This window comes from Pogona vitticeps, chromosome 4 (genome assembly GCF_051106095.1).
Source record: "Pogona vitticeps strain Pit_001003342236 chromosome 4, PviZW2.1, whole genome shotgun sequence".
In the NCBI taxonomy this organism is placed as follows: Eukaryota; Metazoa; Chordata; class Lepidosauria; order Squamata; family Agamidae; genus Pogona; species Pogona vitticeps.
The window spans coordinates 237,092,657-237,112,401 of record NC_135786.1 but is presented as its reverse complement, the minus strand read 5'-3'; the positions used below and the strand labels follow the sequence as shown (position 1 = coordinate 237,112,401).

The following is a 19,745-nucleotide window of genomic DNA, read 5'->3' as shown; positions in this document are numbered from 1 at the left end:
TTTCCTATGGCTGATCTTCGCTAGACAATGACGATTCTTCCCCATTGGAATGCATTAAACAGGTTTCAATGCATTTTGCTAAACAGCGATTTCAGTGGAATGGATTATCGTCGTCTAGCGAGGCACCACTGTATATTCCTTTCCTTTTTTTATAGGGTTGGGAAAATCATAATTTTCTCTTTCTTTGGGGATACACACAAACCTCACATTCTCTTCCTTTTTCTTTCATGGAGACTGATGCCAAGGATTCAGGGTGACCTGGGTAGGAGACGGCCATTTGCCCTCAGTGCTCAAAATTGGAAATCTTGACTACGTTGTGCTGACATATACTGAAGTTAGGGTATTTCTGCATACAGAAGTACCCAGGTGCCTACAGTCCCCCATTGAAGTGCCTTAGCTGAGAAAGCACAACTGGGTGGTTGGTCTTCCAATATTTCAGATTCAATAGGTGAGGATCTACCATGGAGCCAAGAGTTTGAAAGAAAAATGGAAGAGGAGGAGGAAGGAAGTCCCAGCTCACCGCTAAGTCTGTTCTTTCTGGGCACCCACCCGCCCTCCCTAATTCTAGTGTGAGTTCTCTGGTCACCTATTTTGGGGCCGGATAGGAATTTTTGACCTTCATCCTGATTGGCTTTGGATGGGGTGATTTTTCGCCTATCCCACACTGGTAAAGTGTTTGTAGGCTTGGGTTGAAATTTTTACGTCACACTGGCGGGCAGTGTGGAAATAACTGGTATTTCGGTGTGTCCCAATTGGTAAAATCAGGTAAGCCAACAGCGCATCTGATGTCCCAGCATTGCAGATCGTGCGATTACAGTGCCTGTGGGGGGAGGATGCGCTGGGCCACTCCCAGACCAACAGTCATTAGTTAAAGATGTCTTGAGGTCTGGGGGTGTTTATTAGCGGCTAGCCAGGATCCTGCGGTCTTGGGACTGCAGGAACTTGGGGGCTGGGGACTCGCCCTTTTATTGCTCAAGGGGTATGGAAATATCCCGCATTTAACTGGTTTTCTGCACTACAGCAGCCCCCCCCCATTATTCTTTACTGGCCGAAAGGCAATTTTCTGATTTCATCATTTAAATAAAGTGTGGCCCGCATTTAATCCTATTTTGCTGTCTCGTGTCATTATTCTGGGGTTGGGGTGGCAAGCATTTGGAGGAAAAAAGCAATCCTAGAGAGAGATGTACTAATTCATTGAGTGCATGTGTTATGCCATCTAAATACCATATGACTTTAAATTATGTCTATTGAGAGGGCAATGATTTCTATAAGATTCCCCCCCCTGTACCTGCTGTTAGGGATGAGGATCTAGACCAGTGGTTCCCAACCTTGAGTCCCTAGATGTTCTTGGACTACAACTCCCAGAAGCCTTCACCACTAGCTGTGCTGGCCAGGATTTCTGGGAGTTGTAGTCGAAGAATATATGTAGACCCAAGCTTGAGAACCACTGCTCTAGACATGTAAAAGTCAGGGACAGTCTAGAATCCTGAATATTTTTCTAAACATGTTTGTTCCGAGGAGAAGAAAAAGGAGCAAATATTTAGTTAAAAAGCATCGGGGGGGGGGCGATGTTCCTACTGTTTCCAAGGTGGTGGCTGAGAAGATCTTTAGGTTTGTGGTCTCTTATAATCATAGAGTTCCTCTGTCCAATGGTGAAGACAGAAACAGACTCTTTCCTTCTTCAGATGTTATTTCTAGCATGTTGAATGAGGAGGAAACACACTGGGCCTGTCCTACACTACATCTGGTTTCATCACCCTCTTTTCAAGAAGGTCATAGAATCATAGAACCGTCGTAGGGTTGGAAGAGACCTTGGAGGTCTTCTAGTCCAACCCCCTGTCGAAGGCAGGAGACCTCCTCCCATCCCGGACAGATGGCTGTCCCATCTTTTCTTGAAAACCTCCAGTCATGGGGCACCCACAAGATCGGGAGGCGAGTGGTTCCACTGCTTCATGGTTCTCACCGTCTGGAAATTCCTCCTTATTTCCAGGTTGGCTCTCCCTCTGATGCGTTTGCACCCATGGGTCCTTGTCCTACCCTCAGGCACAATGGAGAATCAATCGATGCCCTCTTCCCTGTGGCAACCCTTCAGATGTTGGAAGATGGCTATCAAGTCTCCCCTTAGTCTTCATTAAGGTAGACATCCCTAGTTCTTTGAGTCGTTCTTCATAGGATTTAGTCTCCAGTCCCCTTATCACCTTTGTTGCTCTTCTCTGCACCCCTTCCAGGGCCTCGGCATCTTTGTGTGTGTGTGTGTTGTGGTGACCAGAACTGGACACAACACTCCAAGTGTGAACCTCACCAGTGTGGTATAGAGTGGTTCTATCACTCCCTGTGATCCTGATGCTATCTTTCTATCCCTATGGAGGCTGTGGAAATTGGAACTCCAGAAAAACCAGTCAGGTGGAGGGACTCGAAAGACGAATGAATGCCTCTCGTCCACCAAAGTCACCATCGTTCCTGAGGGGACAACATAAATGATGATGGAGGCAGACACTTGAAATAACACCCGAATACGGCTTTTCTAGACAGGACAGCCATTGGGCGCAAAAAAGAGACCCAGACTATATTTCTGGATCCGATCCAGAACTTGATGGAAAAGATGGTTGCAGTTACTTCCTCACAATACATACATTTTCTTAAAGCGAAATATGGGACTCTTATCCCCCAGATAATTCCCACCAATGATAGACGCCGATGGTTTACAAGTTAAAAAAGCAGAGCAAGATTATATCAAACCTCTATTCTGGAGAAAAACAATAAAATAAAGCAGACAGGCTGGGGAAGCAGAAAATATACAAGGTTTTGAAATTTGTGGAGAAAAGATCCTGAATTTTTGCTTCAGTAAAAATTGCTGATCTTTACATACTAAAAAAAGCACACACAAAAAAATCAAACAAACAAAAAAAACACAAAACCCTGCATTTAGTTTTCTATTGCTGACCATTATATTAGTAAATAGCAAGTTCACATTTTCATATTGTCTCTGAAAGAAAGGTCAGTGACTAGTTTTTTTCCTATTTCTCAGTCAATTTTAACATTTATCTTCTTTTCCACACAACCATTCCCAAGGGGCGTGTGGGTTACTGACGTCTCTTAGAGTCACAGAGTTGAGCCCCACTTAAAACATGGCAGGGCGGCTCTCAGTGCCCACAGGAGGTGTGTCTCACCTTTTTGACAATCTCAGAAGGAAGGTACAACATGGGTCTGCGTGTGGGTTTAGGCAATTTCCTCAGCACAATACAATATTCCTACTAGAGATGGGCACAAATTGAGTTGTGCCACTTCGTATGAATTGCACCGCACATCCTCTCCCCCCATATCCCAACCGGCTGGCCCACTCACCTTTTTTTTTTACACATCGCTAGGATCCTCTTTCTCCAGTGGTTACATGAACAAACAAACAGGAAAGATTTTGGAATAACACAACTTAAAGAAAAGAGAGCCTGTGGGTTTCAAGTTCTCTTTTTATTGAAGAAAAGAAAAAGAAGAAAAAAAAATAGATTTTTTTCCCAAGTGGATGTTACTTGTTTTTGTTTTTTGTTGTTTTAGTTTTTCAGTTTGTCTCCCGAGTCCTAAGGCGATACCCTCAACTTCTCCAGCTCCGTTAACTGGGAATTGTCCATTCTGAATGAGCAAAAGTGTGTGTGTGGGGAAAACGTTTTGTCAAGTCATTTGAAAGCAAAGGGGGGGGGGATGAGGCCGTGTGAACCTTTGGGACAAAAGGTCCACCATGAATTTGTCTATGATCTACTAACAGTCAGTATAATGACCTACATTCTTTTGTTGTTGTTGTTGTTGTTCATTTGTTTAAAAAAAACTCCCCTACCCACTCAAGTTCTTTATCGTCTTTTCTGTTTTTCTGGAGAGAGGTTGAGCGGGACTCAATTGTCTTAAGCGGAGCTCTCTTCAGGGTCCATACGCCACACGTTTGCTGTCACCGTCGAAGAGTTCATAAAATCTGGTACGGAAGAAGATGTTTCCTCTCCCCATCGACATGGCTGCCTCGGTTGGTTATCTCTGGAGCTGCCTCGTCGAGGGTCGCTGGACCTAACCAGCAAAGACAAAGCTTCTTCTTGTTAAAATATCTCAGTTTCTGATTCCTTCCGGCTGGTCACGAGGGGGTGGAAGGGAGACCCTTGTAGGCATCTTTCATGTCCTCCTACCACACAACCGACAACCAACTTACAATGGATGGTGCCCAGTTGAACAAGGGTCACCCACTGTGTCGGAAAGTTTTTCTTCTTGGGAAGGTTGCTCTTTCCACTTGTCAAACGCTTTCGTTCCGGACCTCCGAGGCCACCCAGCATGGCCATTGGTCTCCTCTTGATCAAAACCCTCAACAACGCTTTTCCCCAGGAAGGGCCGGGCACCGATTTAATGTCTGAAAACCCCTCGTCCTGCCCTTCCTACCTCTCCTCCCCCCGCTTTGGCCTGCTTCCTCCCCCCCGCCGCCCTTTGGCCTCCCGCCTTACCAGGGAAAGACCGTGTTTCATACGGTACCTACTGCTACTATGTTCTACAAATTAATAGTGCTCCCAACTCTCGGCAGAGAACGATACAAAGGTTAACACCCTATATTTTTTTTCTTCCTTTTAACTGGAAGGTTTCGAAAAGAAACCAACGCCTTTTTTTCTGTCTCCACCTGGCTCCATTGGCTCTTTTTTCATCGTAATTTTTTTTTCTGTCTGTGTGTTATTTTCTTTTGTTTTCCAGTGGGGAAAGGACGTCCAAAGAGTCTCTTTTTTCCCTCTTTTTTTTTTCCCTCCTCAGACCTCTGTCTGGAGGTCGATAATGTCTTGTCCCACCAAGGGGATTGTCGCCCCCGCCTTTTCCCACTCCACGGTTTTGAGTTCTAAAGGCGAATGTGCAACTCCCTCCGTGTCCTTTTTAACCCAGGCTGGCGGAGAGTGGACTTTCCGAATTCCTTCCCAGGGTCTCTTGTTGGGCGTCTGCTGTTTTTCTTGCTGTAAAGAAAGAAGAGCCAAAGAAAGGTAAGTGAGTGAGCGCTGGATCCGACCCAGCCTAAATGCCCTTCTGGAAGTTTAAAAAAGATGTATAGATGCTATTGTACTTTGGGCACAGCGTAAGGTGACAAGACTCACCAAGGAATAAAATAAGGGTAGTCAAAGACGAAGGCAGCAGGAAAAGAAGATGGGATGGGAGATGAGTTGACTCAATAAAAGGAGATAGGGCCTTAAAAATGGCTAAACCTGAGCAGCGCTTTTAACAACAGAGCCTTCTGGAGGACATTGATGCATAAATCAGAAGCAGCTTGATGGCACATAACAAGAACAACAGAAATATAAACAGAGGTGGGGAGAGAAGGAAATATTAGATTCAAGGACTTTTAGGAGGAGAATGCAAAAAAAGTTTAATAGACTAAATGCATCATGTATCAGTTACAGAAAGTTGGCTGGATAGCTCAGTGAGTTAGGCACCGGCTGAGAGTTCGATTCCCCACTGGGCCTCCTGGGAGACGAGCCAACCTGTGTGGCCTTGGGCAAACTGCACGGTCCCAAGGGCGCCCCCTAGAGGAAGGGAATGCAAAAACAACCCTGGAAAAGGGGCGCCATAAGTCAGAATCAACTTGATGGTACAGGGTTATTAACAGAATCTTGGAGTAATTAAAATGGCACAGGAAGGACAACTTTTCTTTTTAATTTTTTAATTTTTTAAAATAAAAGTCAGAGCTTTTTTAAAAAATTGGGGAGGTGGGAGGGCTGGATTGCAGTTCCCAGAGAGTTCTGGAAGTCATGCCTCATCTTTTAAGTAGGCCATAGGTCTTCTTGCATTGTTTATCCCCGAATATCAGGTGCCATCCCTGAAAGGGTTGAGGGGCCTTCTCAGCTGTTGCCCCCCGCAACTTTGGAAGGCCCTCCCTATAGAGATCCGCCTGGCTCCAACACTTTTGGCTTTTCGGTGCCAGGCAAAGACCTTTCTGTTTAGCCTGCATTTTAATTAAATAGTATTCTTTAGCTGGCCATATGAGCGGCAGGATTTATTAATATTAATGTTTTCATGATTTTTTAAAATATAGGGTATTATTATAATATTACCTATTTTTTATGGTTTTAATGTTTTTAAAGTTTTAGTATTGTTGTACGCTGCTCAGAGACCACTGATAATGGCACGGCTAAAAAAACTAGTAAGTAAGTAAGTAAGTAAGTAAGTAAGTAAGTAAGTAAGTAAGTAAGTAAGTAAGTAAGTAAGTAAGTAAGTAAGTAAGTAAGTAAGTAAGTAAGTAAGTAAGTAAGTAAAAAACTTTAAAAAAACCTGGAAGTGTACTTCAGCAGCTGTGTATTTATTTATTTGCCATTTCTGTGCTTTTTTTGGTACGCAATGTGCCCCCCACAACCCAGAGGGGTCCAGGGGTGGAAAGAAGAGTGACAGAAAGGGAAGTGAATGAGTGCTGGATCCAACCCAGTCTAAACACCCTTCTGGAATTAAAAATGTCTAGACACTATTGTACTTTGGGCACAGCATAAGATGACAAAAGGGGTCCAGGAGTGGAAGGTTGGACTCTGGACCCACTGGAGGCACTTAATGATTGGTTGAGAGGCATTTATGCTTTGTGGAAGGGAGATGATCTAGCAATAAACACCCAATGGCTCTGTAAAAAGTCTCTGTCCAGAAGTGATCCGACATAGCTCTTGCCAGAAGCCTGAGCGGTACCTTTCTAAAATTGCTTGGAATTGGTGCATTATTCTCTTAAAGTGAATGCGCCACAGAGACCAAATTCAGAGGGCTTTTTTTTTTACAGGAAGTATCTGCCATGTAGCAGAGAGATTTAGAGAGAGACAGAATGATTCAAGTCAGGTGAGTTCAGCAATGGGGAAATAAGAGACGATGGACATGCATGGTGCCTACATTCCATATGAACAGAAACAAGGAACACAACAAAACACAAGACATTGGGAACATTCCCCCATGCGCTATGAAACCCATGCATTTTACAATTTCTGGAAATCATTTTTCTATCCCACTTATATATACAGTAAGAACGTAAGAAGAGCCCTGCTGGATCAGACCAAGGGCCTCTCTAGTCCAGCTTCCTGTATCTCACTGGGCCCCCCACTAGGAGGGGGGGAGCACCCAAGACCACCAGATATAACTATCTCTTGCTACCCCTTTCCCTGCATCTGCCATTTGGAGGTCCCTTCCTTCGAAGCCTGGAGATTAGACATCCCCATCATGGCTTGTAACCTGCAATGGATGTTTCCTCCAGGAATCTGTCCCATCCCCTTTTAAAGGCCTCTAGGCCAGATGCCGTCACCACATCCTGTGGCAAGGAGTTCCACAGACTAACAACATGCTGGATAAAGAAATATATATCCCATGATCATATTTCCAGATCCAGAGATGGTTATTCCATTGTCATTACTTATTGTAATATGCCCTTTCCATTCCATAATGAGTTACTTAGGGCAGTGGTTCTTAGCCTTTTTGAAAGAATCGCCCCCTTGAGCCATTGAGGAAGTTATCATCACCCCTCTCCCACAACAAAATGGCAGTGCGGTGTGCTGCGATCACCAGCTGCTCTGGATCCACCTGCTGGATCTGCCTCCAGCACTGCGGCTGCAGCCGCCTTCACAAGTTTGGCTCACTCCATCACCCCCATATCGCCCCCTTCTGTTCCTTTGCCCCCGCGTCACCCCTTTTTGTTACATTGCCCCCAAAAAATGAAATCACGCCCTGGGGGGTGGTATCACCCAGGTTAAGAACCACTTCCTTAGGGGACACCCACCAAAATCCAAGTGAAAAAGGGGTCACCTTAGACTGAAGTCCTATGGAACTGAATCGTTCCCATGAGTTAGCTATCTAATGGAGGAGACTATGGAGTGGAAACCCCTAGGCCAAATTTGTTGTTGTTTAGTCGTTAAGTTGTGTCCGACTCTTTGTGACCCCATGGTCCAGAACAGGCCAGGCCCTCCTGTCTTCCCGGAGTTCGGTCAAATTCACGTTGGTAGCTTTGGTGACACTTTCCAACCATCTCATCCTCGGTCGTCCCCTTCTCCTCTTGCCTTCACACTTTCCCAACATCAGGGTCTTTTCCAGGGAGTCTTCTCTTCTCATGAGATGACTAAAGGATTGGAGCCTCAGCTTCAGGATCTGTCCTTCCAGTGAGCACTCAGGGTTGATTTCCTTCAGAACGGATAGGTTTGTTCTCCTTGCAGTCCAGGGGACTCTCAAGAGCCTCCTCCAGCACCACAATTCAAAAGCATCAATTCTTCAGCAGTCAGCCTTCTTTAGGGTCCAACTCTCACTTCCATAAATACCTACTGGAAAAACCATAGCTTTGACTACGTGGACCTTTGTGGGCAAGGTGATATCTTCTTTTTAGGATGCTGTTTAGGTTTGTTATCACCTTCCTCCCAAGAAGCAGGCATCTTTTAATTTCGTGGCTGCTGTCACAATTTGCAGTGATCACGGAGCCCAAGAAAGTCACCCTTCCACTTCGATTTGCCAGGAGGTGATGGGACCAGTGGCCATGATCTTAGTTTTTGTGATGTTAAACTTCAGACCATTTTTTGCACTTATTTTTTCAATTATCTTATTCTTAGTGGGATATTTAGCATAAGAAATGGTGTACTGAAAGCATCAAAGCTACCTACTCTTAGAAAACACAGAACATTAATCTACTGGTAACAAGCGTCCTCTGAATTATATTCTTAAGGCCCACTGATCACCCAGCCATATATTTACAGTAACTAGATAGAATTATGCTCAGATCCACATAAACATGGTCTATGATAAAACTACTGTGAATTTGGTGAACCGAGCAGGGTTAATAAAATTAGTGATATGTGAGAGAGAATCATTCTGAAGAAGCATTCCAACATTCTTTATGCTTCCTTTTTACAATTCCATTATTCAAAGGGATGTTATCATCTCACAAAAAAAAAGTTGAAATAGAAACTGTCTGACTTTGGGCCCATCCTGAGAAGAGAGGATTCTCTGGAAAAGACCATCATGCCGGGAATAGTGGAAAGCAGCAGGAAAAGAGGGAGACCCAATACGAGATGGACAGAGTCCCTCAAGGAACCACCGCCTTGAATCTACACGAGCTAAGCTGGGTTAGGCTGAGGACAGGACCTTTTGAAGATCACTCATCCATCGGGTTGCCATACGGTCTTCCTCTGTAAAGGCTGAGAGAATATTCTCTCCTCTTGGGGCATCTGAACCCACTGGAAGAACATCCCTTGGCAGGGTCATGGAAGGAGGCTGCCTTGTTCTTGTGGATTTGTGTGAGTGTCCCCGCCATGCCATTAGGTGACCTCCTGTGGTCTACCTAAGGAATGTACACCTGGCCAAAGTCACAAGCCCCTTGGGTACCCCATGTGGCCCCTCCAGGCCATAACCATCTCTCATGACATGTAAAAAAAAAGCCCTCCCCCAAACACTAATTGTACCTCTGCTTACACCTCCTTATTAATAGATTAATTCACAGTGATTACACTGCCAAGGAAAAATAATAGATGCAATCCAGTGTCAAGGTATGTCACTGCAGTAGCTACTAGAGATGGGTGCGAGCTACCGCTTCGGCAGTTTGCGCTGGTTTGGCCAACAACCAAGCAGGTGTTCTGTCGTGTGGCGCTCCACCCGCTTGGGTGGGCACCTGCTCAGAAGCGGCCCCCAGAGGTGGTGGGGCAGGAAGGCCAGGGTGCTGCTTCCGTGCGCGTTGTGTGCCAGAGGGGGAAGGGCACTGAACCGCAGAACACCGATTCGCCTAGCGATTCGTGCTCCTCTCTGGTAGCTACCCAGCTCATGTAATATATCAATCCTGGAAAAGCATATTCGGAAAATTATTCAGGGACAGGGGTCTAACACCCATCCTCTCAAAAAGAAAGCAAGCCGGTTTCATGGCCATTCTCTCAATTTTCTGCATCAAAGAGTCACGGGGAATGGTTGGCAGCCATCAAACACGGCAGCAAGAAAACCAAGGCCACCAAGACCAAAATGAATCCCTGGGAAACAAGGATCTGTGGCGAGTTTAGACACCATTTCATGTTTGTTTGCTTTCACTTGATCAAAGTCAGCAACATATTGGCGGGAATTGGGTGTATGTGTGTGTAGAAACGACGATTTCATGGCAGTCAAACATGCTAGTGAGGAAGATGGGAAAAGTTGCCATCTTTGGGTACTTGCAAGGAAAGGGAAAGGTGCTTTCAGTCAGGTCTGGCTTAATGAGAATGCGACCAAGGCACTAAGGATGCAGGGGGAATAGATCTGAAGGCCTTCCGGCATCTTCTTTTCTACTCCATGACAAATGTGAGAAGGTCAAGGGAGGTCAACAAAGCATTCAAGGGCTGTTTGGCTTGTGCCGAGAGGTTGAGGGATTCGTACCCGTGAAGACATGCGTCATGGCAGAGCTCGGAAGGAAAAGGGGGGGGAGGGTGTCTGTGAGGGTCTTGAAGGAAAACACAGGCAGTGAGACTTACGCTGGCGTTAGTTTTATCACTTCCACCCGAAGAAACACTCCACCGTTTTATACCCTAAATGTACAAGAAAGAAAAGTGTGTTTCCCCCCCTTTAATCAATGCCGGGAAACGTAGAAAAATCAGAACATAGCTTGGTCAGAGGACGTAAGCACAATCCTTATGTGGCAGCCATTCAAAATAATTTCTCTCGAAAACATAGCATGTGAAGGGATAAGAGACACACACAACACAAGAAGAACCTCCAAAAGGACCCTTTGGTGGCCGCATCCAGTTATCTGTTCTGGGAATTCTTGATTTCCCAAGGGGGAAAAGTGGGGCAATTCCACTCGTGACTGTACCCTGTTGAGGGGACAGGCAAGCACTGATCCTAGAAGACCCATTTGGTGCTTGTGCTGATGTGATCCTTCCCTCCGCCGCCCCCAAAGGGCAGGATTCTCTGAAAGGGGGATGATGACCCACCTTGCTATCTGTCGTTGGGGACTCCTTGTCTTTCTCTGCATGCTGCAACTTCCGGTTCAGATCCTGGAACATGTCTTGGTGTCGTTTCCGCGTGTGCATGATTTTCTGCAATGAGGAAGAAAGATGGAGGTCAAGGCTTTCTGGACAGTGTGTGTGCCTCTGACAGAAACGATGGAAAAACATAGCCCAGTGTGACTTTTTTTTAAAAAAAGAGAACAAAATTAGCACAATAATGTATACACAGATCCATGCAATGTAGTTTTCTCAGAAAACATGCAATTCTAAGCACGTTCTCTCTGTCTTGGAGATATTTCTAAAGACACTTTGCTCAAAACCTCACATTTTTCTATGCTTTTTTGCTGTACTTCAGTCAAGAGCTCCACTGGATAATGGGCAGAGCTGCAAACTCCGACAGTGTTGTGTGTTTTTAGCGTCACACATTCCTTCAGTTTGAAATAGGGGGTCAAATGGATTCTCAAGAAGAAAGCATGAAAAGTCTTACCTCAAAATCTAGTTCTGCGTACCGAGATTTCCGCCTCTGAGGAATGAGAGAGAAATATAAGTTACTCACAGTTGACGGTGGGCTGATCACACCCTCAGAAAAGTGTTTTACATCTTCCCCATGGAGGCTGACAGTTCACATTTTTGGGAGGACCATGATTCCACTTTGGATTTGTGTATAAACCTTCTGGTTGCTACCCAAGGACTCGGATCTTGTCCCCAAAACAACTTCAACCTCTGGAATAGCTTCTCCAAGGCTTACGCTAAAATCTGTTGTGGATTCACTACCCCATTGATATCAGAGTCCATTCCATTTTCCCCATTTGATGAAATCCATATTTCAGTGTATGCAGCTGGGATGTGACCTCACTTTATTTTCAATGGGGAAATGTAGTGATTTTTTTTAAAAAAAATCCTATCACACTGGCCTATTTAACAGCAGGGGTGGGGGTCTAGAAAGACTAGGAAGACTGGCAATAAATCTGGTGAGAATAAAATGAGACAGAGTTAGGAAGGTCATTCTGAGCCCCTTCAAGGCAAAGCAGGAGGTGTAAGAAAGCAATGAATGAAGAAAATACTATAGAATCATTCTGATTTGATAATGTAGGACAGTTATCAATGAGAGAGGGCCTTACGTAAAAAGGACCAATTGTGTCTAGAAGAATGGATACCCTTCCATAAATGAATAGCTGGAAATGCTTTGCACTTAGTAGGAAAAGAAAAGTGGGCCACTTTCCCTTTCTCTCACATTTCTATTATAATTGCGGTTAAAAAAATCTTGCATCCTTTCCATGCCACTTACGAAAGAATCTGAAATCTGGTGAACGGGACAAGGCCCATCTGTACCAACCAAATTCTACAGGGACATCTGTTCCCAGTGTGAAAAGGGGCATATTGTAGATCAGTGGACCCCAACCTTGGGCCTCCAGATGTTCTTGGACTACAACTCCCAGAAGCCTTCACCACCACCTCTGCTGGCCAGGATTTCTGGGAGTTGAAGTCCAAGAACATCTGGAGGCCCAAGGTCGAGGACCACTGTTGTAGATGCCTGCCATACAGCTGTTAAAGATGATGAGTTTGTCATGGGGGAAAAAAAGTTGGACACCCTAATTAAGCTCCACAGACATCAAGGATTAAAGCCAGACTTCTAAGAGCGAAGCACACAACACACACACCCCGCCTGGAGAATTCTGCTTCATTTACTTCCAAGTTCTCTGTGTTTTGTTTTGTTTTTTTAACACCATCAAGTTATTTCTATCCCTTTTGTGAAGAAAAGTTGTGGCTTTGGTTAAGTTCTTCTCTAAAAAGGAAACCAAATAAAATTCCCCTCTTTCTGGCATCAACCCATGGATCCTTTCAGCCTCACTTCATACCATCCGACTGGCAGCTACCTTCCAAGGTCAGAAGGAGGAAGGAACTCAGTGGTCCCTCAAAGTCCCATGTGCCTCAAATTATTTTTGGAAACTAGCTGCCTTAAATTGAGATAGAACGATGGTCCCACTTGGCCCGTGTGGTCAACTCTGTTGGGCAACAGTGGCTCACCAGCAGAATTCTTTTTAGCTCTACTTGGAGAGCACTTGGGGTTCCTGGTGGTCTCCCATCCAAACGTTAACCAGGCCTGACCCTACTTAGCTTCTGAAATCAAAAGAGACTGGTGCACTCCTCCTTGGAGACTGAAAAGGGCAGGGACTGAACTGGGAAGTTCTATACTGAAGCAGTATATGCCTTATCATGACCAAAATCTCCCTTACCTCAAGGGAACTCATGGAAAGGGTGGAGACAGTCTCACCCTTCGACACAATGCCTGAGTTTCCAGACTCGCCTGGCTCACACAAGCTGTTGGGCATCTGTGAGGCACCGGATTTGCTGACCACTGGAGGTGATAACTGTTGTTGTTGTTGCTGCTGCTGCTGCTGTAGTGGTGGTGGTGGTTGCTGTTGTTGTTGCTGCTGCATCATATGGGAAGGTGGGACCTCCCCACAGCCCATCACCACTGGCTCCCTTGGAGGGCTCTTGACTACAAAACCTGGGTCAGTGGCCATACTGAGGTGGATAAGCCGCGTCTGTGGCATCTGGTCAATGTTGATGCTGTATTTTGTTTCGTCCTTGGGTGGTGGAGGTGGCGGCGGCGGCTTTGGCCGCAAGGTGGAGGTGTTGGTGGGCAGGATGACATAGCTGGTGTTATCTATGGCTTGGTCTTGTGCCCGAGAGAGCTCCGAGTCCAGCTTTTTGAAGATATCCCCATCACAGATGTAGATGGACTTGGGGAGCTGGCTCTTGTCTTTCTTCAAAGTGAGGGTGTGGTTGCTGAAGTCGTTGAGGTTGATGGCCCCCAGGTAGTGTGGGGAGCCTTGGAGGTGCATCTTGGAGACGTTGGCTGGAAGACTGTTGAAGTTGGATGAACCTTTCTGGTGGTTCAGCTTCACCTTCTCCTCGTCCTGCAGTGAAGGACGCTTCAGGGTCCCCGTGATGGTCATCGTACGACAGGTGCTGATATCTTTATTGAGCACTAATAAGTTGGAGGAAAGCAGAAGGTGGTCAGCAAATGCAATGGGAAATATCTCACAACACAACAGAGAAGACATTCATCACAATGGCACTGCTTAATCATATGACCACAAGACCCTGGAGGACAGGCTTATAAAGACAATTTTTTGTTCTGACCATCTATGAAAATACATCCATGTGCCAAAAGTAGTGATTATCTTGTGCCAAAATTAGTGATTATTTTGTGCCAAAATTAGTGATTATCCTGGAACAGCTGTTATGTGGTGTCTACTTTAGCTTCCCAGAAAGGCAGATGTGCAAACTCTTGCAGTTACCTCTTAGAGTGGAAACTGGATGTGATTGAATATACAATGTTCTCCACAGTGGACAGAATCCTATCTCCGACTTACTGATGTGTAAGGCAAAACCACCCAAGTTTTGATGGCAAATTGACATTCACTCACCAGGTGCTGGTTGAGTTCTTGGGCATGAGGTTGATCAAGGGATTGGACATCTTCCCAAGAATGCAACCAGAATGCTGATACTAAATGGCAACATGCCACCAAGACTAAAGCAATTTCCTTTGCACAAGTGGAAATCACCAAGAGGATTCTGGCCAATGTCTAAGATTTGGAGAACAGATGTAAAGCACTCTGGTGAAACTGTTAGACATTTTCCCTTTGTCCTGCCGCACAAATTTTGCAGTGGGTCCAAAAGAGTTCTGCTGTGAAAGTGAAAAGGGAAGCTGAAAGGATTCTTCCAAGTTTGGATCATAGAACAGAAAGCCCTTCAATTTCCTGCTTGCTGCTCCTTACTTTTAACAGTATGCCTGCACTCCAAAGGAAAATACCACTGTAGGCATATATTGTCAGCTGCAGTGGACAGAGGGAACCCAGGGAGAAGAAGCATCATGTACCCACCAGTTCAAGATGCCAGTTTTTTTAGTTATTTACCCTGCAGAACAGATGTAAATAAAGGGTGTGAAATGAGAAGAACCAGCAGGATTTAGTCAATAAATCTTGGAGTAGGTCTCAGGAGACGTTGGGTCAAGTTTCACCGTCCGTGGCGATCACAAGGTGCTCCTTGAACATCTTACATGCTGTGAAAACTCTCTTAGGGTTGCCGTAAGTCAGAACTGAGTTTGTGGCGCATGACCACCAGAGCATGGTCAATTGGCCTTTGTGGCACCAATTGAATATTTCTCCAAAGATTATTAAACCCAGACTGGTTTAATGGAAACAGCAAACAGACTCTTCAAAAAAGCACAAGAAAGGCATTCTCATGGCAGAGTAGGAAGGAATATCCTAGAAGTTGGTGAATTCTCCTTCTTTGGAGTCACATGAAGGGGTGACTATGTTAGAGATGCTTTAGTTGTAGGTTTCCTACAGAAGCAGAGAACTGGAAGAGAGGATTCCTTGGGGCGCCTTCCAAGTCTCTGATTCTATGGCAGCAGCATAGAGTTGGAAAGGTCCCCTTAGACCTTTTGTTTCAACCTCCCACTGATGGACTCATCAAGCTCAAGCACTCCAGACTGACATTCATCTATGTAAATAGCTCTAATCAGTGAGGGCCCACTAGCTGCTGAGCCTGTTGTTCCTTTGTGCTAGGAAACCTTGGAGAAGTACGCAACTAAGACCTTGGCTTTTAACTGACTGCAAATTTTGCCTTTGTCTTTTTAAGTCAGCAGCACAGAACATCAAGAGGACAAAAGGAATCTAAGACTGGTCAATGCCACGGTTGGTGACAAATGCATTGCTTACCATTTCGGGACAATGGGATTCAAATCACAAGGATAGGCTAAGATCCCTAGCAACTGACAGACATTGACCTCCTGACTCTGATTTCCAACAAAAACAAACATGAAATTCCACATCTCTCAGACCCTGGATGAATGTTTCATGGTTAGCTCAGCTGAATCCCTGATCTTCCCTCTCTTTCTAAACAGAACAGTAGGTCTTTCTGCAGGCAACTTTGTGAGGAGTGGGTGAAGCCAAAATCCAGAACTTTGCAAATACCAGTTATGCATTTAGACAATTGGATGGATGTTTCTTTTGGCCTGCTTGATACTGGACTGCTCCTTAGTCTAATTCAATGACAGCGTTACAAACAATATCGATAGCACCGCTAGGAAGCTATTTTGACTTCCGAAGGATCCAGCCAAAACTACTTTTTTGATTAGCATTATTGTTCATTAATGAAGGCCATCCCCCTTTGCACAAAAGGATTGAATGGCCCTCTACAGGCAACCATCAAGGATACCTGAAGGCGTTCAATCGGTTTCTTTGAGGGATTTTATTTTCCAGCCCAAACAAAAGAACCACAATAACATCAAAGAAGCTACACACATTTTTCTTTAGTAAAACAGTTCTCTCGTGAAGCATTTGGGATCCTGTGTGTCTGGATTACCTGCAGAGGTAATCATCCCAGTCTTTAAAGCAGCCTTTTTTCAATGTGGTGGCGCAGATGGTTGAGACGGTGGCCCCTGCTATTCCCCTTTTTTGACCGTGCTAGCTGGGACTGGATGGGAATTGCAGGCAAAACATCTGGAGGTCATTTGGTTGGGGCAGGTTGGTTGTGAGTGTGAACAAGGGATGGCAAGCTTGGGTGCCATTTTGTTTTATTTCTTTATTTTATTAGATTTATACCTCGCCCATCTAGACCAAAGGTCTACTCTGGGCTGCCATCACTTCCACATAGAAGGAGGCTTATATTGCTCAATTTGTAGAGATTTTTAAAAATGTCCTTGTGGCGTCCGACCAGGTCATGAATATTAATGTGCTACCTGCATGGACCAATGAGAGTGTTGGAGAGGCGGAGTCACAAGATAGAAGAGTCTCTGCACAGGGAGGAAAGCGGGTTAGAGTTTAGATTGGGAGAATTGGAGTCGAGGGTTTAGCGTGAGAGGTTTTGGAATTTGGAGTAGAGAGAGAGAGAGAGAGATAGTGGGTGGTTGAGAGTGGATGAAGTAGGATGTTTTGTTAAAAGTTAATGACACGGATGGTACCTTTATCACATGTAATAATAAACAACTTCTATTTGGTTCTTTTAAAAATGACACATTGCCTAGACCTCTATTATTAATAACATATAATGCTGATGTAATCAACTGGTGGTAGCTGAAAGACACGTAGCTTGTGCCCTTTGCTTGGTGAAACAACCAAAAGACAGGCAGGAACGTGGCAGTCCTATGCAAAGGCAGTCCTGAGATGGGGGCAGATATAAGCACATAGAACCCATGGAATAGTTTCCAGAGGTTATCAGTTCCTGCTTGAGTGCCCTGTACAATCTGGATTAACACCACAAATGTCCATGTTGAACTCTCTGACTCCTTAAAAGTCAGGACCTGATAGGCTGAAATCCAGTAATAAGTCACAAGTAGAGTAGGCCCATTAAATCAATGGGGATTTAACTCCTCTCTGTTAGGTTCCACTGATTCAATGGGTTTACGCTGGTTGCAACTTATTACTGCAGTTCAGCCATTGTGTGCAGAGCCGCCCTAGAACATGATGGGACCAATCTGTTATGGAATTCTCTCATTGCAGGAAGATTTTTGCAACTGGGCAAAAGAAGTTAATGTGGTGGGAACTAGAGGCCACTGCAGAAGTGTTCTGTGGACAAGTCAGTCTGTCATCCATCATCAGTTCTCCATAGGACCTTGGTGTTCCAGATCAGAGTAGCCATCTGCAGTCAAGACCCCTCTGTTTCAGCCATGCTGTCAATGAGCTGTCGCCATTTTGCATCCTCAACAATGCAAGCCATGTCATTCCAGGGAAGTGTGCGTGGGTGTGTACGTGTGTGCATTTGCACATGGGGGAGGAAGATAAGGAGTCTGCCAAAAGAAGTGTGGGAAACTCTCAAGTCTTCCGAGTAAATTGCATCGCCAGCCCAACCCCAAATTCTTTGTTTAGTTGATAGCATCAGAAGTGACCAGAGGGAGAAAATAGAAGCAGCAAGGAGATCAACAGAGAGAGAGAGAGAGAGAGAGAGAGAGAGAGAGAGAGAGGAAGTGGGAGGGAGATGATAGAAGATGCTAGCAGAAAGTAGAGCATCTCAGCGGACCAGTGAGTGCCACATGGAGATGGAATAAAAAACTATAATGTATTTCCCAAGGACATGTCAGCACTGGCCTCATTCTCTAACACTCACATTCCCTCTTGGAATTATAAAGCTGATGAGGGAGTGTAATTCCTAGTTTCAGGAGCAATTATGCTGTGCGGTTCACTCTCCATCGGGTTGGCACTTCCGGCGGGCTGCTCAACCAGCAGTGCGGCTTGCTTTTAACTCATGGGTCAGCTGGCCAGGTCTTGACGCAAGATGCAGTCCCGGCTAGAGGTGTAAAATTTCCAGAAATTCTGAAGCTATATAAAATGGCTTGGGGAAAAAAACCTGGAAAAATTGGGGGGGGGGGGGAAACAGTCCAGCCCCCACATTTTTTTTCCCAAAGCTGTTTTATATGGCTTCAAAATTTCCAGAAATGTTACATTTCTAGTCAGGGATGGAGGAATCAGTCAATTTCCATTCCTCATCTTTTCTCTTTTTCCCCCTTGTCTTAAATAGCAATGGAAAGTATATTCATTACATTCCTTGTTCTCGTGGGTTTATCTAATCTTGACAAGATGAGACCGTTCAAGAATACCACAAGGTTTCTCATCTGCAGTAGAGAACTGAACGAAAACTTTTTTTTTTCACACAGCTCCCACAGTTTGCATAAACTCTCCTTGGCATCAGAAAAATGTTTGCTAGAATGGTTGTGTCCCAAGATGGATACATTGGGAAGCACTGGTGATGAAATGGGACAGACCAGATTGATACGTGTTGAAATTGAAATGGGACACTGATCTTTTGCCCATAGGTGGGGACACTAACTCTCCCTCTTCTGGCTGCTACCTGGGCTTCCAGATAGGTGTTGGAATGTGAAGTAGAGATATTGCAGTCTCAGGAATCAGAAAATGCACACGGATGATTAGATGGCTGGACAGACAGAGAGATGCAAAAGAGGGAAATGAATATAATGTGCATGTGGGGAGGGACAGAGAGAAGAAAGATGGAAGGACAGAAAAATAATGAAATAGCAAAGGTGAACATGTCCCATATGACATTTTAATTTTTTTTACCTCCATGGTTTTTGAACACACATAAACATATAATGTAGAGATGCAGTAACTGCGCTCACTCACCAAGGGAATGGGGTTGTTTTCACCACCTCCCTGGCAACGAGGTATGCACATGCTGGCAAAACAACCATTTACTGTCACTTATTGTGTGAAGCATCCATGAGAAGGGCAGAGCAATGAAAAGTGGGATATAGAGAGGAAGGGAAGGGAAGAGATGGGAAAGGAAGAGAAGGGAAGGGAAGGGAAGAGAAAAGAAGAGAAGAGAAGGGAAGGGAAGAGAAAAGAAGAGAAGGGAAGGGAAGAGAAGGGAAGGGAAGGGAAGGGAAGGGAAGAGAAAAGAGAAGGAAAAGGAAAGGAAAGAAAAAGAAAAAGAAAAGAGAAACCCAGGAAGAAAAGGAGAAGAAAAGAAATTCATAGAAGAGCAAACAGCGCTAATACTCAGACTTAAGGAGATCCTGGTTTGGAAGATTGGAATTCTAGGCAGGGTCTGGGTTTGCTGGGAGTGTTCTTGCTCAGAAGCAGGAAAGAAGGTTGTAAGGAGTAGCTCCTGCAACACTAGCAAGCAGGTGAAGGCTTCTTCGGGTGCCTCAGGGGTGCAGGAGAGCAGAGGGCTTCAGGATGGGAGAGACAGGACAGACCATCTCAAACCTTTGATCCTCCTTCCATGGTCAACAGGCACAGCGCTGGATCTACGCAAGCCAGGGAAGATGGTGATGGCCCATGCAAGGCTGCTGGGCTCGAA

General features: G+C 45.1%; 1 protein-coding gene across 8 annotated transcripts in view; it reads right to left on the bottom strand.

Annotated features, from left to right (window-relative positions):
* Positions 1-3,449: 3,449 nt before the first annotated feature.
* The window catches only part of ADGRB1 (adhesion G protein-coupled receptor B1), a 394,593-nt gene continuing 378,297 nt past the window's right edge, over positions 3,450-19,745 (bottom strand). For 4 of the 8 annotated variants that reach the window (XM_078392021.1, XM_078392022.1, XM_078392025.1 and 1 more), the window contains 5 exons: positions 13,154-13,911; positions 11,404-11,439; positions 10,902-11,006; positions 10,443-10,496; positions 3,450-4,967 (listed from right to left, as the gene is read on the bottom strand). In XM_078392021.1, the coding sequence (XP_078248147.1) occupies positions 4,770-4,967; positions 10,443-10,496; positions 10,902-11,006; positions 11,404-11,439; positions 13,154-13,911 (1,151 nt within the window). In that variant the 3' untranslated portion in view covers positions 3,450-4,769. The remainder of the gene's footprint in view (positions 4,968-10,442; positions 10,497-10,901; positions 11,007-11,403; positions 11,440-13,153; positions 13,912-19,745) is intronic. The other 4 variants (XM_078392023.1, XM_078392024.1, XM_078392027.1 and 1 more) reach the window with 1 other exon arrangement.